The following is a 23175-nucleotide window of genomic DNA, read 5'->3' as shown; positions in this document are numbered from 1 at the left end:
ATTATTGATCCATATATCTTTTGGACTAGCAGATATACAACACAGGTTAACATAAAGAGTAAGATTAGCTGTAGTCAATCAATTTCTCTAGCACAATGTCAAGTAGGTGAAGAGTACACATTCCTGCTCTCCCAAACACTGAAACATGTAACACTCTGGGACTAGCATGTGCTCTGTCTATATGTATACACTGAATATTGTGAAGCTTACACTGTTAAAGAAATATATTTTTAAGTCAAATATTACCCTATAAGTGTCAGTCCAATAATTCTCAAATATTTTCTTTCTATGTGTATACATCACACATCATAGCTACCACACACCTTGACAACAGGATAAACAACAACACAATATGACAACAATAACAGTTGAGGTTCCAATGGTAGGCATCTCTACAACACAACTCAATTCCGAGAAATTTACGTAAATGAGCATTACCAACAGAAATGAATTATATACTATAGCGTTTAATCACATTTGCTATTCCTGGAAAGGATGTTAAATTCATGATCATAATCACCAAATACTTTTCTAGAAGCCTTCAAAATGCGGAATAAAGTGTGTGATTGACTGCAGTAAATACCCTAACACTGAGGAGATATTAGAGGGGATCTGTGGTCAAAATAGAGAATGCATTAAATTGCATGTAGCTAACAAAACAGATTATAGCTAGTATATATGAGTTGAGCTGGCTCCTGAAAAACAGCTAATAATTAAAAGTGGATTTTTTCTCAAGAGAGCAAACATTTCAGCCAACCAGATGATTAGTGGGTGTTAATAGGAAACACATACGGTTTGGGTTCATTACAAGTTTGAAAAAGGAGCTGTGATGGACACTGCTTTTATGGCTTCCCTATATAGAAAGTGAATTGTGAAAAATTTGATTGGCTGTAAATATTATGTCAGAATTTGAGCAAAAAGATTTTGAAACCTTTTCAGCGGGTCAAGCAGTACTACTGAGATCGTGTGTAATTGCATCCATAGATGTTTTTGAGGATCCAGTACAAGCAAGAGTACATAATAAAAATAGGGAGGGAGAGTGTCTAACTGCCAATACAGCCTGTACAAAATCACTGCGTATTATTGAATAGACAATGATCTTTGAACAAATTAACACTTTAACTGATGATAGAGATCTGTTGATAGGTGTTGAGTGCTTTTGATAAGTGTTGAATAATGTAAAGTTTTTGCTCTACCAATGTGTGGATTTTCTATAATACGCCGTGATTTTGGTTGAAGGTGTCCTAGTTAGACACTCTCCCTCCATCCACAGCATCCAGTTGTTACGTCATACGCAATTAACACTAATTGCATTTTTAAGGTCTTTAAATGAACTGGTCTATTGAAATTTTATCCATAATACAGTGTTCTATAAAATATTATAGTACCTGATCATCGCACATCAACAACTGAAGATGCATACTTGATACAATTAATATGCATCTATCAGTATATACACATGATAAACATTATGGTGATAACTATGTGATGCTATACTTGTACCAAGAGTACATAATAAAAATAGGCCCATAAAAATGTATTGAAGCCATTGGGAAAACTATGATAATCGATGGGTAAATCTCCGTTACTGGCGAAGTATACGGTATGTTCCAATTCTCTGTACTCCATACAACGAAATTACATTAATTTCTCTTTCGCTTCGTGGTTGTCTGCTGTGAATAGGATAAAGGATGAGCGAGTTATAGAGCCGCAAATTTTAAGATTTTGCTGAACAACGCTTTCCATGGCTGGTAATAGTGAGTTTGTACTTGAAACCCATTCAGAACTGATTGGCAAAGCTTTGTAGTAGAGTTTTCCTTGGTTCGCGTCAAATATAAAGGCTACTATCGACTTAACGGGCTGACAAGCAAACACCATGTTTAGTGAGTCAGCAAACACTATCCGGGTGATCCTATCGCTTGTTTTAGTGTCGTTATTCCATACAAACATAGAAACAAGCACCTGCTTGCATGCTTCGTTACTAGACAACTTTTTCGCCAGGCGCTTTCAACTTCAGCGGCTTATAACTTGCCAATCGCTACACCCAGGAGCAGCAGATAACCACCATCAGGTGTAGAAATTAATGTAGTTTTCCATGCTGTCTTCAAAACACGGATATCTTCTTTACTTTCTGTGTAACAAAGGATTTAGTTCCCGTGGTTGTCCGTTTCCCAATGGTTTCTGTACATTTTCATGGCTAACCACAGCATCCAGTATTGCGCAATAGAAAATACCACAGCAATTAAAATACTTTCACATTACATGAACTGGTTTATTGCATTCAACTTACCAGCTACCCTGGCAGGCTGGCACATGCATTTTGAGCCACAGCTTGTAACATCTGGCAGTTTCCTTAAATCTTTCTAAGTAGTGAGGGATAGTTGCTAGCTAATAATCAAAAGAATTAATAGTATGCTATTAAGTGGTATTATATTCACTGGACCCAATTGTTTGTCTTCAAACACTGTAGCTACTTCATGTTTAATTGTGAACGGGAAAGATTCAAATATGTAAGACTGCAAAAAAATTGTTCATTTCTACATACTGTACATGTCTGTGCTTGTCATGCTACCGATAACATATCATGGGTTTTCCCAGCTATAGAAGATAAAGGCTGTATATAGTGCAAACACAAAATATAGCTACAACCTATGGCACTGTAGCCATAGAAGAGATACTGCATTGGCATTATATATCCAGTATATTATAGTGGTGCTTATAGGCCTGCATAGTGTTGATATCAATCTTTGCTGGGAAATCGTCATGTCATGTAAGTGCTACAATTAAAGCTATAAAGATTCATGAAAAACTATTATGTAGCGCATGTTGCTAGAGTTTCCTTTGTGCTGTAAGAAAAAATGATTATACATATAGCTAGCGAAATTCCAGCCAATATGCTATAGTGTGGATATTGTATAAATTTAGTTATGTAAATATCCATGGAGCAGTCCACTACATACACTGTTAAAATGAAGAGTAACCACAACTCTCAAGGAGTTCCCAGTGTAGGGAGGATTTAACACCCCTGGAGAGTAACCATTACTCCAAAGGAGTAACTGGGGAGTAACACATGCTCTGAAGGTGGTGTCACTTACTCTTCAGAGTAATGGTTATTCTCTTCAGAGTGTTGGTTACTCTCCATGGGGTGTTAAATCCTGGGAACTCTCAGAGTGGTGGTTATACTCTTTATTTTTAACAGTGTACTTTAAACAATACCAATTATGCAACATATAAATTATTGTATGACGCTCCTATTAGCTAGCTAGCTAGGATTCTTTTTGCTCAAGGGAACAATATTATTCTTTGGAATAAACTCTGAGACCATTATGACTTGTACATTCCCTGATCACTACCCAGAAATTGAAATTGCATTGTAAAAAAGCTGGGAACTTCCTATGTAGCTGGTTGCATTGTCAGATAGTAATCATATAAATTTGAAATACAGCTATAGATAATCACATACCGTAAACCATTAAGCAAAACCTTATGGGGTAACGTGACTGCTACAACTCATGTAGTAGAGGCTCCATTGATTGTGGATGGAAGAGCACATGGAAGAATTAAGAGATAGAGTCTATGCCAGTCAACTTTTGTTGTTGGAGATGGCAGTGCTTTCCTCTTAGTTGACATTTAGTGAGTTTACATCGGCTGCCAGTGGTGTCAGATAACTAGTGAGTATCTCATCATGCCAGGTGAACATGGTGACTCATAAGTGCTTAGTAGCAGATCCATGTCAGTCAGAATAGCTCCTCAGCGACCTCACTGAGGTAGCTAGTCACTTGTGTTGTTAGCTGCAACTAGTGACCTGTCTCAACTTGGTCAGCAGCTACACTTCATGGTCTGGGATTGTCATAGATAGTTAACTGCTACTGTACTTTAGCTATTATAAGTAACGCTATATTTAGTATGATGTAATGCTGTGCTATAATTGGAGTATGTAGTGTGTTATTAGATCGAGTGTGCGTGTTGTGGTATCCTTCCCTTCCCGATCAATCGTGTACAACAAGGAACCTGGTCTTCTTCTAAACGTCCCGATATCGACATCTGGTGCTGTATCCCAGGATCTGTTGCCTTATTCCAGGATTTCGCTTGTCCTTCGACATTATTTTTTAACCACTCACCTAGACGTCGTGGTACCGTGGCAAACCTAACGGTACCACTGAAGGCAAGCGATACCTTGTTGCGAACACTTGTTGTTGCTCTCATTTACCTTAGGTCAGGATGGAGGACATTCAACGGCACCGCGGTTCACGAAAAGGCTACCGCTCACACCTCACGAGATTGTTCGCTAATTCTGATGAACTGCTGAACACGGTCACTACCGACCTTACCGAAGAGACAAGGATTAAAACCTCTACAGCTCTGGAGTCGTTAATTCATCAATTTAATCGTAAGGAAAAGTTACTCACTGATTTAGACGCCAAGATCCTCTCACTCATTGAAAACGAGGATGAATTAGAGACGGAAGTTCTTGAAACCGAAGAGGTTCAGTGTAAAATAACAGAGACAGTTGGAAACATTAAGTCATTCATCAAAACATATTTGCAGAACAGCATTCAGCAGCCTACTCACTCAGAGCAACCTAGATCAAAACTACTGGACTCACAGCCAACACTAGCTACAAACTCAGAAGCCACTGGCGACACAGAAAGTAACTTGTCCATGACCCTGGAGACTGGTGCTTCACTACCTGCCCCTGTCCGTGACAGTAGTTCCACTGATAAGGAAGCAGCGGTAACATTGCACACCCTACAAGACAAGTCTATTGCCTCTGACACGGGTGCTACCCGACAAGACAGGTCTATTGCCCCTGGCAAGGGTGCTACTAACAGTGAAGGTGGAATAGCTATACGCCTACCAAAGCTTACAATCTCTGTGTTTGGAGGTGATCCATTAGACTGGCAGCCCTTTTGGGATAGTTATGAAGCAGCAATTCACAATAATTCACAGCTAACTGGTGCACAGAAGCTAACTTACCTACGTGCCCAATTACGTGGTGATGCTGCCCAAGTTATTGCTGGACTTCCGCTTACCTCTTCTAGCTACCAGCACTCTGTTGAAGTTTTACAGAAACGTTTTGGTCAAAATCACCTACTTGTTAGTTCACACATCCAGGCGTTAATTGACCTTTCAACTCCAACAGACACCTTAGAGGGCTTAAGACGGTTTCATGACCTGATTGAAAGCCACATCCGTAGCTTGGCTTCCCTAGGAAAGAAAACTGACTCTTACAGTGCAATGCTTGTCCCCTTCCTGCTAAGAAAGCTACCAGTCAACACCATCAGAAACATAGCTAGAGCTCGTGAAAACAGTGATTGGACTATAGAGGAACTTCAAGCAGCCCTACTTAAGGAAATCAGAATATTTGAAACCAGTCTCCATAGTGTCATACCCCGAAGATCGAAGAGTTCTGAAGGTGCCTCAACTCTTCCAACAGCTGCCTTTCATGCAAATGTTAAGGGCACATCAACCAACCACAGTCAACGCCCTAGTTGCAGCTACTGCAAGAACACTACACACAATTCCAGCAACTGTGATACAATTAAGACGCAACAAGCAAGAGTAGATTTCATCAAACAAAATAACCTATGTTTCAATTGTCTGGGCCATCACAGGGTGTCTAGGTGCACTTCAAAGACACGTTGCCGGCTATGCAGAAGGAAACATCATACCAGCCTCTGCACCAATAACACGGATGATTCAGCTAGTAGAGCATCCAGCCAGACAGCACCACGTGGAACTCTTCAAAGTCCGGCCACCACCAATCCTACTAGTAATCCACCAACTATGAATCCGTCGGCTAACAACTCCAATCCAGCTCAAAATACACCGCCAGTAGCATCCTTGACAATATCAACAACTGCAACTCTACAATCTATACAGTTGACAAAGGAGCCTATCTGTTTGCTGAAGACAGCAGTTGCTACAGTCGCCCATGAAGGCACTCAAGTGGACGCAAACATTCTATTCGATGAAGGCTCCCAACGTTCCTTCGCAACACAAATATTAATCGACAAGCTACGATTGCAGCCTCATCAGACAGAATTAATACAACTCTCTACATTTGGATCTCCTAACCCACAAGTAAAGAAACTGAATGTCGCAAGTCTTCAAGTGATCACTAAATCAGGTACACCTATCTCCATAACTGTTTTAATTGTTCCCTCCATAGCCACACCCTTGGAGAACACAGTAGAAACATCCTGTTTGACTGATCTACCTCACCTCAAGGGACTTCAGTTAGCACATCCAGTAACCAGATCTGACAGCTTTGAAATTTCATTGTTAATTGGTGCTAACCACTATTGGGACTTCGTGGGTGACCACACTGTTCGTGGCAATGGGCCTACTGCAATCAGTTCTAAACTTGGATACCTCTTGTCAGGTCCACTTTCAATTACAAACCCACAGCAACCAAGGAACATCACCAATCTAATGTGTATGATAACCAATAGCAGACAAGAAGAGGAGGAACTGCAACACATGTGGTCTGTTGAATCTATTGGTATTTCTCAATCAACCCCACTTGATCCCGACGAACAATTTTTTCAGAATTATTCTTCAACCGCTATTTCCCGGTGTGCTGATGGCTCATACATGGCAAGGCTCCCATGGAAAGAACAACATCCTCCGCTACCAACTAATTTCAACATATCTCAGAAGAGAACCACCTCATTAGTGCGACGACTAGCCCAAACACCACACATGCTATCAACGTATGATGCTATCATTTCTGACCAGTTAAAACGTGGATTCATTGAAAGAGTACAGGCATCTAATACATCCACTGGCGTCCACTACATTCCACACCATGCTGTGCGAAAGGATTCGGTGACTACGCCTATTCGTATTGTGTTTGATTGCAGCTGCAGTGAGTCTAGATCCTCCGCAAGTCTCAATGATTGTCTTGAACCAGGTCCTACGCTACTAAATGATCTGTGCTCAATCATCCTCCGATTTCGTCTACACAATTACGGATTTGCTACAGACATCGAGAAGGCCTTTCTCCAAATCAAACTACATCATAATGATCGAGATTACGCAAGATTCTTGTGGCTCTCCGACACAAGTAATCCCAACAGTGAACTCATAACATACCGCTTTCAAGCAGTATTATTTGGGGCAACCTCCTCCCCATTCATCCTGAATGCAGTTCTACGTCATCATTTGCAACAGTATCAAACAACTGTAGCAGATGACATCACTCAAAACCTTTATGTTGATAACATCATTTCAGGTTGTTCATCAGCAGAGGCTGCTACACAGTACTACCAACAAGCTCGACAAATCATGAAAGAGGCAAACTTCAACTTACGCAGTTGGGCATCCAACAGTTCTGTATTGAACACTCTTGCTGCACAGGATGCTACCGCAGACCCTAATACAACTGTTAACATCCTTGGCATTCAGTGGTCAACTCATGATGATCAACTACACCTTACTCCTAGCAAACTTGCCAACATCAATAACTTAGTCACCAAGCGTGAAGTCTTACAGCAGTCCTGCAAAGTTTTTAATCCCATAGGGCTTGCTACTCCTGTTACAATTAGAGCTAAAATGCTCATTCAAAGGCTCTGGAAGGAGAGTGTGGACTGGGATGAACCATTGAGTGATATCCTATGTCAAGAATGGTCCTCAATTTTTACAGATTTAGTCTCTGTTAGTGAGCTAGCAATTCCACGCCAGTACTACAGCTGTGAATCTAAAATGACCAATGCTGAACTACATCTGTTTTGTGATGCTAACATCAAGGCCTATGGCACCATCGCCTTTTTTCGTCAGAAGGATGAAACCACCTTTGTGATGGCAAGAGGAAGAGTGGCTCCTTTGAAACCTCTTACAGTACCACAACTTGAACTACTAGGAGCACTCACAGCAACACGACTTAGTGATTATCTTCAAACTTCCTTCACACGACACAAATTCAAGTCACATTTTTGGACTGACAGTCAAATAGTGCTGTACTGGATACAGGGAAATAAAAAGCTGAAGCCATTTGTACAACACCGTGTTAGTGAAATCCAACTAATTACACAGAAGTATGACGCCACTTGGCACTACTGTCCGACAGCCGATAACCCTGCTGACATGATCACTAGAGGGTCCAGTACCAGTCAACTTTCATCTTCTTTACTCTGGAACAAAGGCCCACCATGGTTAACTAATGACAGCAATTGGCCACAATGGACCCCTTCCTCAACCTTCCACTTACATGTGGCAGCCATCACCTGTGAGGAATTTATACCTGCAGCTCCACAACCATTGTCATCATCCCCAACCATCAGTCTTCACAACATCATCGATCCCAACAATTACAGCAGCTTGGGAAAATTGCTAAGAGTCTCAGCCTATGTTTACAGGTTCATTACAGCCATCAGGAAACACAATGACTGCCAGTGTGAGCAACTTACAGCTACAGAAATTGACCTTGCCAGAATACAGTGGATAAAGAACAGCCAGTATCAGATTTATGCAACTGAGATATCCAACCTTAATTCCCCTAACTCCAGTAACAAACAGTCTACACTAGTACGTCAACTACGATTGTTCATCGACAGTAATGGCCTACTTCGATGCGGTGGGAGAATCCATAACGCTCCGTTGACACAACTAGCCAAATTTCCATATCTATTACCTCCAAAACATCCGTTTACAGCTTTAGTAGTGTATGCTGCACATGTTAAACTCTACCACTCGGGAGTTGGAACTACAGTAACAGCCCTGCGCCAGTCCTATTGGATACCAAGAGCCAGACAGTACGTGAGATCACTTCTCCGTCGATGTGTAATATGCAGAAAACATTCAGGCAAACCATACACAGCCCCAGACCCAGCTCCTTTACCAAAGGCAAGATTGCAGAATGTACAGCCGTTCTCAGTGACTGGGGTGGACTTCACCGGAGCTCTCTATGTGTACAACCGAGGCGAGGAAATCAAGGTATATGTATGCTTATTCACATGTGCTACCAGTAGGGCAGTACATCTGGAGGTAGTTGCTGATTTGTCGACAGAGACATTTATCCTGGCCTTTCGTCGTTTTACTGGACGCAGGTCAACACCTCATCTGATGATATCTGATAATGCCACCACCTTCCAGGCAGCAGCTGAAGAGTTAAAGGCCCTATATTTGTCTCAGGAAATAAGAACAGTGCTAAGCCATGAAGGAGTGACCTGGAAATTCATCCCGAAAAAGGCCCCATGGTTTGGGGGATTTTGGGAGCGCCTGATAGGCCTCACAAAATCCGCAATCAAGAAAGTGCTTGGAAGAGCCCACATTTCTCTAGAGGTTCTGCAAACAATTGTGGTAGAAGTGGAGGCCCTGATGAATGATCGGCCTTTGACATACGTGTCTGATGACCCAAAGGATCCTGAACCATTAACACCCTCCCACTTGTTATCTGGAAGGAGAATCACAAGCTTACCACATGAACAGAGAACTATGGATGAGGTTAGTGATCCAAGTTACAACGAACACGATCGTCTCTCCAAAGATGCAAAGACTCAAGGCTTGCTGTTACAACACTTTACAACGAGGTGGAGGAATGAATATTTAACTTCCCTCCGGGAATTTCATCGCACGTCTGGAAGCAATGAATGCAAAATTGCTGTGGGGGATGTTGTGCTTGTGCACGATGATGGGCCTCGTGTCAAATGGAGATTGGCTGTTGTCGAGGAATTGACATATGGAGGTGATGGTTTGGTGAGAGCCGCAAACATTAGGACCAGTACAGGTCAAACAAATAGACCTATTGTCAGGCTGGTCCCACTTGAAGTATCTGCTCAAGGCAAGGACACTGTCTGTAGTAAGGACAACAAACTGGATTGTGAGGTCGAGAAGACAAGTTCAACGAGTAATAGTCAAGTGGATATCCCCGAAGAAGTTATTGAAACGCGTCCTACAAGGAGCTCAGCTAGTAAGGCTCGAGAAAGATTAACACAGTGGGCTAACATTCTTTCGGGGGCCCCGGAGGATGTCATAGATAGTTAACTGTTACTGTACTTTAGCTATTATAAGTAACGCTATATTTAGTATGATGTAATGCTGTGCTATAATTGGAGTATGTAGTGTGTTATTAGATCGAGTGTGCGTGTTGTGGTATCCTTCCCTTCCCGATCAATCGTGTACAACAAGGAACCTGGTCTTCTTCTAAACGTCCCGATATCGACAGGGATTCTGATTTTCTGATTAGCTCCATGCTGCAAGCTTTCCTTAAAAGGTACCTTATTTTCGAGGCGCGCTTGTGCGCTAATTCCACAAGGATTGCTATGAAAGCTCAGCTGAGTGCGGTCATGGTGCGGTATCGATATTCTAATTTTTTCATACAAGCGCAACCGCGACATGAACTCTGAACTGTCTGAACTGAGGCATACTCGTGTAGAAACCGGTACACATTTCTCCTCGCGCTTCTCTTCGGTTTCATTGATCTTGCTAGAGGTATAAGAGTCTCTGTTTGTGTATGCATAGAACGTATTGCTGTTTGTTTATGCATAGAACGTATTGCTAGCCATGGCAGCGAAACGGATGAAGAGCGTAGCTGGTCATCTCTCCTGCTCCGTGTGCCTGGAGTTGTACAAGAACCCGAGGTACTTACCTTGTTACCACTCGTACTGTGAGGACTGTCTTACTAAAATTCAGAAAGGAAACAACATAACTTGTCCTGAGTGTATGAAGGAACATGTTGATATCGTACCACCAGGAGGGCTGAAAGAACTACCCAGTAATTTCTTCATTAGCGGCCTTGTTGATGAGGTAACAATTGAACAAAAGGTGAAGGGAGATGAGTCAGTGAAATGTGATGCTTGCATCAGGGACGACCCAGCATTGGTACTATGCCTTGACTGTGGTGTGTTTCTATGTGATCATTGCTGTGACTATCACAAGCACAATAAAGAGAGCCTTGATCATAATGTAGTTTCATTAAAGGAATTAAAACAGAAAGACATTGCTGTACACCTTAAACCAAAGCCATTACTTTGTAAGGAACATGATATGGCATTGAAGTTTTACTGTGACACATGCGACCAGTTGGTATGTCTCTACTGCACCAACAAGGAACACAATGGCCATGATCATGATGTTGTGAAGAAGAGGGCCAGCAAACATAGAGAACAGATGGACCAAATTATGGCACCAGTAGATAGGATGATTAATAGATTATCAGATGTCTGTTGTAATGTTACTGCCAGCAGTGAGGAGATTGGGACACAGGCTGATACAATCGATCAACACATTGACAGGCACTATGAACATTTACAACAAATCTTGCAGCAAAAAAAGGCAAATTTGAAGAAGGAAGTACATGAAACATGTACACAGAAAAGAAAGGCACTTTCAGCTCAACTAGAACAGGCACAATTCATTCAAGCACATCTAGCTAGTGTTAAAGGACTATACGGTGTGACTAAGGATGGATCTGATGAAGGGGCTTTGTTTGTAAAGAAACAAATTGCTGATGATGTTAGCCGGCTAACAATATCATACAACCAGCTGGATGTTCAACCAGTAGAATCTGCAAACTTGGAATTTATTCCTGTTGATAATGCTGAACTGCACTTTCCACAATTTGGGATGATCAATACTACTAGCTTTACGATTGTTAATATTCCAGGATATGCGTTTGCTGGAGAGACAATTGGATTCAATATTTTAAAGCACAGATGCTGTCTTTCAGAACATAATGTATCACTGGTGGTGGAGGTACGGTCAATGGGAAAAAAGATACACTCAGAAGTGAAGGGTGACAGAGATGGAAACTTTTTGGCATCCTTTAGATGCGACAGGGTTGGGGAGGTAACAGTGTTAGTCACGGCTAATGGATTAACAGTAAGAGGTAGCCCATGTACAATAAAGGTGCACGAAGGCTATACAAAAGTTGACCAGCCAAGCAAAATTATTAACCTTGATGGCAAAATGGGCATACCGTGGGGTGTTGCGTTTGGCAAAGATGGATTCTGGGCAGTAGCTGATCATAGCAACAACAAAATTCATGTTTTCAATGGTCAAGACCAATTGGTTCAAACGTTTGGATGCTATGGAAAAGGTGACGGGCAATTTGATTGGCCATATGGATTAGCTTTTAATGAAGAGAATCAGATTTATGTGTCCGACTACCGTAACCACAGGATTCAGAAGCTCACTATTAGAGGTGACTACTTGTTGCAGTTTGGTGGCAAGGGAACAAAACCTGGAAAACTATGTGATCCTTTAAGTGTACTAGTGCACAACCATGAAGTATATATTGCTGATCAGATAAATCATCGCATTTCTGTCTTCACTTGTGAGGGTAAGTTCTGCCGCACTATTGGATCAGACAAGCAACTGGGTCGGCCACATGATCTGGCGATTAATGGACAACAGCAAATCCTTGTTGCTAATTTCAACCATGACTGTATAACAATATTTACACTTGAAGGTGATTATGTGAAGACAATCGGAACCAAGGGAACTGGAGTAGGCCATCTGTGGGCACCTACCAGCATTGCTGTTGACAGACATGGTTTTATACTTGTGACTGAGTATATGAATGATCGTGTGTCTGTCTTTGATAAGGTTGGCAAACACATACATTGCTTTGGCTCTAACGGATCAGGTGTTGGCCAGTTTATACAACCTCGAGGCATTGCTCTTAGTGCATCAGGCAGTGTTTACGTCAGCGACTATGAGAATAAGAGAATTCAAGTTTTTTCGTCATTTTAAACCATTTCCATGCACTTTTTTTGATTTTGTAATTGTTTTACCATGATACAATTTTTTTTTGTTCAAAATTAATACTTTGATAAGATTTCAACATTGTAAGTTTTGCATCCTATAATGTACCATTTGTACTACTATGATCATAATTATTGCTATGTATACATGACACAGTGTTCCAGACAGATTTCAGCCTCACTTGACATTGAACTTTTTATCAACGCTAGTCTGAGGCAAAGCTGAGGAGTGAGGACGAATGGTATACTAATTATAGATATTCTACAATATAAATCCAAGTAAAAGACTATTGGTACTTGGCTTCATGAGGATGACTGTTTAATATCTGTAATTTCCAGGTAAGTCTGTGAACACTTTGATGTATATATATATACAAGTACACGAAAAAATTTGGAATTTTCAACTAGAGTAGGGACGACAGTACATTGATAAAAAGTACTGAAACAAGTGCATAGGGGTAGTGAACAATACTAAAATACAGTTAAATAATAAGACGTGTTATATCCCTACTGTGCTTACCATCTTTTTTATCAATGTACTGTCGTCCCTACTCTAGTTGAAAATTCACAAATTTTTTCGTGTACTTGTTTGTTAACTTTTTTTGTAAATAATTTCATTATAGCTGGTGACCCCATGCATACCGCATCTGAAAAGGCACCGCGTGCCCCAGCTATATCAATTATCGTGTGAAAAGTGAAGTTACCGTTACGCTTCATTGTCAGCTATGTTCAACCCATTACACAGTATTTTAATCAAGAACTTGTTGAAAGCATTTCGGGTCGATCTGAAAGCTTGTTTGGGTTTAGTTGTACCTCACCAATACTGCCTCATCATTGTAAGGGAAAATTGAGGCTGATTTTTGGGTGAAATTTGTGGGCCGCGCCTATTCCTTTGTGGTCCCTACTATACAGTTACTATCGTACTGTATGATAAGCCCTACTGTACCTTTTACACATTCGTTAGCTATAACTTTGTTAACAATGATGTTACCAAATAAGCTATGTTTTCTTTGTACCTGTCATAGGTTAGCTATACAGTGCACATTGATCATTGTTGTGGGAATATGGTGGAACACAATAAGTAATTGTTGCACATAAGGACAATGCTGCTGGAGTGACTGACAAGGAATTGTGACAAAACATAATATGATGCAGGGTTTCTATGAGATTATGCACTTAATACATTATTATTCATGCATTGAATTAGAAGTTTTGTATATGCATTTTACACTTAATAGTGTTAACAGCTTTAGATAGTTATTTGACTATTCCAATCATGTATGTATTATGGTTTTGCTGACTTGTGTAGACAATAGTAAGCACATGCAAAGATACATAAAGAAGTATTAATACTGTAATAGCGAAGAATGTGTTAGTTGCAAAGAAATGCGTTTAGAAACGCAAGCAGTTAAACCTAGCTGCTAAACAACAAACACACTAATACTAAACAAGATGTCTTACGCGTTTATCTTGTCGACGACGTACAACAGGTCCTGTATAAACCAAACGTCAAATCACAAACATATTCTAAAAGTTTGGTGCGATAACACGTGTATTCACAATGATTATGGAAGCCCTATTGATATGGAAGCCCTATTGATATGGAAGCCCTACTGATGAGCAATGGCCACGATAAAGAAGGATCAAAGGAAAATCAGTAAGCAATAGCGCATACATTGTAGGATATTTAAAGTACTAAAAGTTTCATCTCCATGAAATTCGAAGCATTTCCGCCAAAGAAGTAAGGCTGTAGCTGTAGCCAATTTTCCGCTACGCTTGATTGAACGCATCAGGCAGGCAGGCAGGCAGGCAGGCAGGCAGGCAGGCAGGCAGGCAGGCAGGCAGGCAGGCAGGCAGGCAGGCAGGCAGGCAGGCAGGCAGGCAGGCAGGCAGGCAGGCAGGCAGGCAGGCAGGCAGGCAGGCAGGCAGGCAGGCAGGCAGGCAGGCAGGCAGGCAGGCAGGCAGGCAGGCAGGCAGGCAGGCAGGCAGGCAGGCAGGCAGGCAGGCAGGCAGGCAGGCAGGCAGTAGAAAATTTGCAAAAAAAAATTTTTTTTTTAAATTTCGTAGCACCTAATCGAAAATGCTTCTGGTCGTTCTGAAGGCATGTTTGGGCTTGGTTATACCTGACCAATACTGTCAAGTGGCAGTGAAGGGTTTGCAAATATGATTTTGGCTTGATTTATCTTCGTAGACCACGCCCACATCTTCGTCGTCCCTACCATACAGTACTATCGTACTGTATGATATTATATGGCTAATTCAGCTTGTATAAACGTGTTATTGCACTTTGCAATTGATTGTTAACTTGCAGATTTGGTGTCTAACACGCCTTACCAAACAATATAGTATAGTTCCAGTAAATTCTTTGAAATATGGCTTTTAAGAGCACTGCTATCCTCAAAGAGTAAGATTGTTATGTTTGACAAGAAGGATGGGATGATAAAGGCTCCTTATAGAATTCAAAGCTTCTCAAAAATATGATCTTGACAAAGCAGTCATGTGAGTCTCTGTGTCTTTCCTGACACCCAGATTGCTAGTACACCTGGTTTAAAAAATTATGGTCAATAAATTAATTAACAAACATTGTACAGTAGTTATAATAATATAATGAGCCACAGAATATGCTCAAATAGCTCCAGGATTAATAGGTGGTAAAAGCATCAGCTAGCCAGAATAATAGGAAACTTTCAGACATAGTTAATTAATTAAAATTGATCAATTATATCATCTGCAGACCTCTAGAGCAGGTCACACAGTGAGGGGGCCAACTAACTTACACAATGGAATTTGAGACATACAGCAGGTATGATTATTATTCTTGGAGGTCTGTGGCTTGCTCCCAAGAAAATTTTCATATTTGCTTTAGACTATTTTGCAAATAAGTTTACACACTGTGACAGGACAGTTCTATTGTTTTATTAACTGACTGCTTTATTAGAGTATATCTTGATCTTTTATAGCATTTCTAGCAAGCATTGTCCAATAAAAGTGATCCCCCCTCGCCATTCCCACAGCCTATGGTAGCTCATCAGTATATAATACAAAATTCTCTTGGACACACCTCTCAACCACTTCTAGCATAAAACTGACATAAACAATCAGGTATGTACCTTGAGGAAACTAAGGATAGTCAATGGTTATAGAGACTGTGAGCAACAATAAAAGGAACTTTTATCCCCTTGTTGTGAGGCCTTCACATGGTTATCATTAGCCCATTCCACTCTTTTCCAACTGATTGCTGACAGAATGACTGTTAAGAATGGTTTGCTTTGTAGGTGACAACTGTTACAGCAACTTCCAGGAACCTTGCCAGTATGCCCTTTCTTCAGAGATGATTCAGATTTCGGTTAAGTAGTGTAGTCATGTAGTGTAGTGTATAGCGTAGCTAATTTTAGTTGTAGTATAGCAACTGCTTAGTTTTAAGAGAGCATCCCGACAATTATTGCAGCAGCTTTCAGTGACCTTGCATGTGCAAGTTGAACTTTAGCACATTTATACTTCACCCACTAAAATGTTTTCATTCAAATGTTTTTTTTCACAGTGTTGATGACCAATCAAATTTTTTTTACCATATAACAGTATCGCGGCTATGTCCCTTTTCAACTTGTAATGGAGACACGTACAACTTGTAATCTTGACAGATATTACCTGAAAAAGTGCAACAAAAAACCACAAAAAAAATTTTATCATCTAATTATCATTTGGATTACAAAACAAGGTTAAGTCAAACTGGTATACCCTGCGCCTGCTGTTACTGTATATTCATTAGTTTTGCTTGCAAAACTGTGTTCTTGATGGATTTGTGGTTATACCATCAAGTTCAGTAATATAGTTAGATGCAAACATTTACAGAATTCAGTAGTGTTTGATGCATTCGGGAGCAACTGAACATGTCAAACCTGGATATCCTGGGAGGGATACGTTGTTGCACTGTCACTTATTGGACTCAACAACCATACAATTAGGCTTGAGCCAATTACGCTTTGAAAATTGTTGCATATAATGCAAGAAACATAATAAAGCTATCGTTAATACCTTTTATAGGGGTTAATTATTACTGAGGACTTATCTATAGGACTTCTTTGTTGTACTAGACTAGTCTTAAACTTGTATGACTTTTCTAGAACCTATGTATTCTAAGCCAAATAAAAGGACACAACTGTATTGTAATTTTACTGCTGGTAAAATACTGGAAAAGTGAATAGATGAATAAGTTAAGTACCAGCTATAGGGAAATATCAATCGGGACAAAAATAGCCTATTATACTTTTGAGCAGTGCTCAAAAATCCAGCCTATATATTATGTTCAAAATTACACTTTCAAATTGAGATTATGCTCTAGAGTTGGCTGTTTTATTAGAGTATTTCCTGACTGCTGTATTAGAGCAATTGATCGCTTTATTAGATCTTATGTCCGCGAAAGTATGAATAATCAGACAAGAAACAACAAAATAATAATATTGCACAATTTCTTGATATGAAATGCAGTAATAATGAGTAGTGTATTCATGTTTTTGCTGCACGCATTGCACATCGTGTGTTAATTAAAATTCTTGAAAATTGTTCTATCATTTTGGCTGGCATACTGCTTTTGCTAGCATATTATGTTCAAAATTATGCCAGCATGATAATCCCAGCATAACTGGTGTAAGCCTACATACACTCATTGTTATAATTAGGTGCTCTCTGTTCTGGCTACTAAACTTGAGCCAGAAAATTTGGTGTGAAAAAGCTTGCTAATCTGCAACCATTTACATTGTGTACAGAGGTTGTGGAATAGGTGATAGGGTGAGGTGACCAGCGATGGTTACACAGTATAGTTTGCAGATGTATTCTGGGATACACCTTCTCCCCACTTCACACATTAAAAGCTCTGAGACTATATTTTTATACCTGTAGCTTTTAAGAAAATTTCTCATTTCACTGATTACAATCTCTATGTACGCCCTTTCTCCAGTGATGAATCGACATAAATATTATATAAACTATTTGCATAGCAAAAATCAATACAGTTACTTCATCTGTTGTTTACTACAAACTTCTAAATGCTATTAAAGTACATGTAGTGCATTAATAGAAACTGTGTACGACCTACAACAATGTGTCTAACTGAAGTACTCTTGTGTGGTAACTGCCCTCCAAATTATAAAGTTCTCATTCAGCTAGGTAGGATACTAATTTTCAGTTTTATTCCAGTAACTGATTTCAAGACTGTGTGATAGAATGGTTCCACAGTATGAGTGTTGTCCACCTCAAGCAAAAACCTAAATAATATCAATTGTATTGCTACGTACATGACTACTAAACATAGCAAACTTCAGTGTTAACCTATTATTAACTCTTGATATAATCTTTCATGGATTCATACTTTTGCATTCAACTTCAAAATATTACCAGATGTATGCTTAAGTTGGGGGCACACACTTGCATTGCACCACACTATACGTGCATTTGTACACACACTACACTACACACACATACATGCACACACACACACGCATGCACTCGCACACACACGCATGCACTCGCACACACACATTGTTGCAGTAAACAGATTAATAGATAACAATTTACTTGTTTATAATATGTCCAATTGTAACTTTCATCTCCAGCATAGCAAAACGTTGACCAATACAATTCCTATGAATAAAAATACACACCATACACACATGATGCCAATGATCTTGGTGGGTAGTTTTCGGTAAAATTCAAACATATGTGGTGTTGCAAAGACTATTTTATCAGAACAAGTACAGTGGTCCTTCCATTATTTGGCCATCAATTATCTGAACATTTTGCCTAAAGTGTATGTTCTATTAGGGTATTTTAACTGAGCTCTGTATAATACAAATGTAAGGGCTTCGTTTATCCAAACTTTCCATTATCCAAACACACTTAGGGCAGATAATGGAGGGAACACTGTACAAGGAAAATATACTTTCCTTGTTTGTGTTTTCTTACTTTTTGTAACATAGTTTATGGCACTGCATACTACATTAATAACACATCATAAAATTAAATTAAAGTTGTATCTGAGCATCCATAAATTAAATTAAAGTGAAGAGGCCATTACACCTTGTTTTCAGCTATATTCAGCCCATTACATAGTTACAAATGAAGAACAGTATGAGAAACACTTCTACAATCAATTCAGTTCTTGATCCAGTCACTACAGAAAATAAGGATGAATACCAACACTCCAGCAAAGACTATGGTTAAGGTTACGGGCTTGATTAGTTTGATTTATGACATTGCTTTGGCCCAAGACATGATTTTTCACCAACTGCAATAGCTACAATAATTGCATCATAGATCTACCTTTGTCCTCCATTGTGTTCCGTTTCTTTCTCCACTACGGTATAAGCAGTGTTGATTAGTTGGTGTCTTGGTATGAATCATGAGAATCATTTGTAGTTTCCATAGTGACTAGATTGATTGTAGAGACACTTCTCACACTACTCTTAATTTGGAATGCTGTATAACAAGTAGAAAATACCTGGCCACTACACTTCTCAGTACTGATAGTTGGGGCACACGTTTAATCATAATTTCGGTTATAACTGTAGAGGCATTTCTTGTACTGTTCTTTATTTGTAACTGCAACATTGGGTGGAACATAGCTGAAAACACAACACTGGTTCACCAGTTATAAATCAACGCTATAAATTAATCTACACCTGCAGCTATACTAGTAGACATTTGTTCATACTTTAGTCATATACAGCCCGATACACCCATGATTGGTAGTATAGAGATTAAATGTCCACTAGTATAGCTACTTGTATAGACCTCCCTTGTTTCATTTCTTTGTATTTCTATGATCCCTACTCAAAAGTAATATTATGTAGATATGCCACCCTCAATGGACAATGCAAACAATAAGTGTAATACCTTGAACCAGCAGCAAATGTAAGATAAGCAAACGGGTTCATTTTCTTGCTGTTTTCTGGACTAAATCTTAATGGATCAAATTTCTGTAGAGACATACTAGTGACACAGTGATGCTACAGCTATTCACCTCTGGATCATTCCATACTAAGGGATCATGGTGTATTGCATGGATTCCGACAGAAAAATAAGTTCCTAAAGAACAAATTCTATGTTATGCTGTAATTAAGTCACTATATAGTGGTAGCTACCCTTGGGAAATCTTTGGCCACTCAATATAAATTCATCTGATGACAGTCTTCCAATAATTCCAACTAGTGGATACAACCTCAATGACTCCTTAATACACATAGTAATATAGGATAGTTTGGACACATCCTCCCTGACAGTATACATATCAATTAATAATAATTAAGTGGTACACACTCACCATGTGATGTCATCAGAGTCCCTACCAGCTAACACCTCCCTGATCTCTTCTCTACACACTTGTTGGTGTTCCTTGTTCATAGCCAGACAATACAGTATCCAACTCAGTGCTACAATTGATGGATCAATAATTGTTAGTGTACTCACTCAACAAACACATCACACCTGATGCTGTGGTGTCATGACCACCAAACATGAATGTGTCCACTTCTTCTCTGATCTCTTGGTCTGTTAAACCCTCACCATTTTCATCCTTCAAAACACAATTACAGTAGATCAAGATGCACTATAGTGTGTTGTGTGGCAAATGGAAATAGGTGACTGTGACTGTTTAACTCAAAGAGTAAGAGATCAAAAGTTCTGTTAAAACCTAGATACTGTAATCCCTGGCTCAAAGTGAGGACGGAAACCGAAAGCCTGCCTGCTTCTGCTGTACTATCTACACTTTAATGAAATGTCCTTGGCAGCCACAAGAGCTATAATCAATCCAGTCACAATGAAAAACTCAGACGATTCCCCACAAATGTAAGGAAGTCGTCACAGTGCTACCACAAATTGACACCTTGTGCTGTCAGTGAAGATAAATGGGATACAAAGGAGGATACAGGAAAGTCCATGAAGCATACACTTTATGTATGCTAAAAGACACCTGTTGGGTGTCGAACAGTGAAAAAAATCAAGCCTGTAGCTTTAGTAGCTATCACGTTATGCTTGTCTGAAGGCATAAGTCAGACAGTCAGTCAGTCAGTCAGTCAGTAGAGAATTCCACTAACCTTTATTATAGAACTTTGCGTGGGTGAGATCAAAGGAAAGTGTACTTTAAATTTCATAAAGTACACTTCAGGACAAACAGTGCTTTATTGCACCGCAAAGAGTGCTTTATTGCAATAAAGCACTCTTTGTGGTACAGGGGCTCACGCCAGTATGACTAATCACCCAAGCCGGTGAAGGCTGATAGCCTGCGCCACACTGAGTGATCAATCACCCCAGCCAATACGAGTTCTACCACTGGATTGCTTTTATAGACATACCTAAATGTTTCGATGATGGGTGGGAGAAGGTAACGTTGCTGTTACATTTGTTAATGTGAACGGACAAGTCCTGGAGATATCACGGAAATACTTCACCATGTGTCACAATAGAAATGATTGTGGGTTACGACCCAATCCTGCCAAACTATGCGATGAACTTCTATCATGCCAAACTATGGTGAAATACAAGTGAGATACTTTGTTAAACTAGTTTGTGTGCATTCAGGCTACTTATAGTTTGTGTAACGCATGTTAATTACGAGTCCTATTGTATGGTGAAGCTACACGACTAGAAAGTTCCATAAATCATTTAAAGCATATCCTTGCTCGTGCTATATGAAAAATAAAGCACAAGGCGTAGCCGAGATGCCAATAAAGCACGAGGCAAATATACATAAAAAATTTTTGTAGTAACTTTTGGAAGTGTTTTGGTCGTACTGAAGGCATTTTGGGCTTGGTTATACACTGCCAAGGCACCATAAAGGTATTGCGAGGCTGGTTTTAAGGTGATATTTTTAGGCAAGAAAAGCCTAAACCTTCATGATCCATTGTACTACCATACTGTATGACGATGAACTAGTGTAAGTTGAAATAGTAACATGGGCTCTGCTATTGGAAATTGTAGTCTTCCTGATTGATCAGTACTGTGTGATTAAGTCATGAGTAGAACTCGCGGTCTTTTTCTGTATTATTAAGTACCGTATAACAATAAATAACTAAAGTTGGCGGAATGGCAAATCATCATCCAACTACCAAATTTAAAATTTGTCAATGTTATTTTCGTAGGTTCTGTCCAAGCTTTTATCGATAACAGTTTTTGATGTCAGTTTAGTGTAGCTTCATGGATACTTACAAGCTTAACCACACCTTACCGATAAATCAATGTGACCCCACAATCCAGCACTAGTGCTGGGGTAGTGGCAAGGAGTGCTGGTTACCCTGGGAAAAGACTAGACTAAAACTTGTGCTCAATTAGAGGGCATGGCTCCAAGTAAGCTTGCAGATAGCAACAAGCATGAATTCATGCACACCCATCAATAAATTGGTGAGGCTTCATGTATGCCTACACATGATCCTGATACAGACCCGGATGATCCATATCATGGTTTCAACCATGAAAGCGACCACGCCTACTGATGTATGCATTGCCAGACTGATTGTGACTAAATCCACGCAGACATTTCAGCCAAAGAAGAACTGTACAGCATGCACACTTCATCCTACAACACGTACAACCTCAATGCGATGGTAATTTAACAGGTTAGCATTTTGCCAAATTAAAATCTTGCCAACTGCATTTTAAAAGCAAAATTGCCATATATTAATTTTTCCAATATTTGTTGGGTATGTAATGGAGGTCAGATGCACTGAAAACCCACTCAAACTGATTATATTACTGAAAATACACCAGTATTAAAATTACAAAGAAAGCACACAAGGTGTTGGAATTTAATAATCAAATTTTTGTACAGTTTGTCTCACTGGCTGTCATGGTATAGCTACTGCAAAAGACTTCCTTAGGTCTCTTAGTTGAAAGATTATCTCAACAGATTTTACAGTGACACATGTCACCAATTTCTGGAAGTACAGTGTATGGAATTATATATGAGTAGCTAGGAATCATAAAATACTGAAGCAAGGAAGGCTGCTTACACTTGCAGCCAGTGTTGGGGGTAACGCGTTACTTATGTAACACGTTATGTAATAATTATTACTTTTGTGGTAACGAAGCAATATAACAAAATATACTATAAAAACAGGCAAGTTACTTTACTTACAAATGTAACGTATTACATACATGTAAATAATGAAGTTACTGTAATGAGTCTAATATTAAGTAATAAGGTTACGGTATAATCACGGGCAAACATTCAAAATTTTGTATGTCTATTGATACTTTTTTAGAAGCCCATAAAACCAGTCTAGCAGGGTGAAAAGTCTTAAACGAAGGTGAAGCCCTTCATATTTAATGTTTTTATGTAGCTACAGTGTAGTTTGAGGCTGGTGGAACACTACACTTTGTTGTAGTAACACAAGTAAGCCATCCTGTACACTGCTCAGCTCCAGCTGTCACCACCATGTTTTTCCGCCGCCAAATACAGCAAAAGCTGTAGGCTCTT

At 39.7% G+C, this 23175-nt stretch overlaps 5 protein-coding genes across 7 annotated transcripts in view; 3 read left to right on the top strand and 2 right to left on the bottom strand.

Annotated features, from left to right (window-relative positions):
* LOC136244001 (hemicentin-1-like) overlaps positions 1–4206 on the bottom strand; it is a 71880-nt gene extending 67674 nt beyond the window's left edge. The window contains exon 1 of the mRNA XM_066035530.1: positions 4122–4206. Coding sequence (XP_065891602.1) covers positions 4122–4206 — 85 coding nt within the window. The remainder of the gene's footprint in view (positions 1–4121) is intronic.
* Positions 3876–9115, top strand: LOC136243890 (uncharacterized). The gene is made up of 2 exons (XM_066035445.1): positions 3876–8756; positions 8807–9115. The coding sequence occupies exons 1-2, from the start codon at positions 4222–4224 to the stop codon at positions 8970–8972; spliced, it is 4701 nt and encodes a 1566-aa protein (XP_065891517.1). The 5' UTR covers positions 3876–4221; the 3' UTR covers positions 8973–9115.
* LOC136243999 (uncharacterized) lies at positions 9067–9987 on the top strand. Its single transcript, XM_066035529.1, has one exon. The coding sequence runs from the start codon at positions 9067–9069 to the stop codon at positions 9985–9987; it is 921 nt and encodes a 306-aa protein (XP_065891601.1).
* A 295-nt stretch (positions 9988–10282) lies between these two features.
* On the top strand, positions 10283–12859 carry LOC136243891 (E3 ubiquitin-protein ligase TRIM71-like). The gene is made up of 2 exons (XM_066035446.1): positions 10283–10434; positions 10492–12859. The coding sequence occupies exons 1-2, from the start codon at positions 10339–10341 to the stop codon at positions 12694–12696; spliced, it is 2301 nt and encodes a 766-aa protein (XP_065891518.1). The 5' UTR covers positions 10283–10338; the 3' UTR covers positions 12697–12859.
* A 4817-nt stretch (positions 12860–17676) lies between these two features.
* LOC136244399 (cytochrome P450 4F6-like) overlaps positions 17677–23175 on the bottom strand; it is a 31769-nt gene continuing 26270 nt past the window's right edge. For all 3 annotated transcript variants that reach the window (XM_066035980.1, XM_066035981.1, XM_066035982.1), the window contains 7 exons: positions 20190–20277; positions 20026–20134; positions 19847–19977; positions 19726–19790; positions 19599–19681; positions 18282–18347; positions 17677–17971 (listed from right to left, as the gene is read on the bottom strand). In XM_066035980.1, the coding sequence (XP_065892052.1) occupies positions 17866–17971; positions 18282–18347; positions 19599–19681; positions 19726–19790; positions 19847–19977; positions 20026–20134; positions 20190–20277 (648 nt within the window). In that variant the 3' untranslated portion in view covers positions 17677–17865. The remainder of the gene's footprint in view (positions 17972–18281; positions 18348–19598; positions 19682–19725; positions 19791–19846; positions 19978–20025; positions 20135–20189; positions 20278–23175) is intronic.

Source organism: Dysidea avara, chromosome 14 (assembly GCF_963678975.1).
Source record: "Dysidea avara chromosome 14, odDysAvar1.4, whole genome shotgun sequence".
Taxonomy (NCBI): Eukaryota; Metazoa; Porifera; class Demospongiae; order Dictyoceratida; family Dysideidae; genus Dysidea; species Dysidea avara.
This window is presented reverse-complemented; position numbering and strand designations above follow the sequence as displayed.

What these genes read in the sequence shown, in the direction of transcription:
- LOC136243891 (XM_066035446.1), top strand. Translation starts at nt 10,339, where the DNA reads ATGAACTCTGAACTGTCTGAACTGAGGCATACTCGTGTAGAAACCGGT. An exon ending in TTTCATTGATCTTGCTAGAG is followed by an intron (nt 10,435 to 10,491) that starts GTATAAGAGTCT and finishes GTTTATGCATAG; the next exon opens with AACGTATTGCTAGCCATGGC.
- LOC136243890 (XM_066035445.1), top strand. Translation starts at nt 4,222, where the DNA reads ATGGAGGACATTCAACGGCACCGCGGTTCACGAAAAGGCTACCGCTCA. An exon ending in TGGATACCAAGAGCCAGACA is followed by an intron (nt 8,757 to 8,806) that starts GTACGTGAGATC and finishes GAAAACATTCAG; the next exon opens with GCAAACCATACACAGCCCCA.
- LOC136243999 (XM_066035529.1), top strand. Translation starts at nt 9,067, where the DNA reads ATGATATCTGATAATGCCACCACCTTCCAGGCAGCAGCTGAAGAGTTA.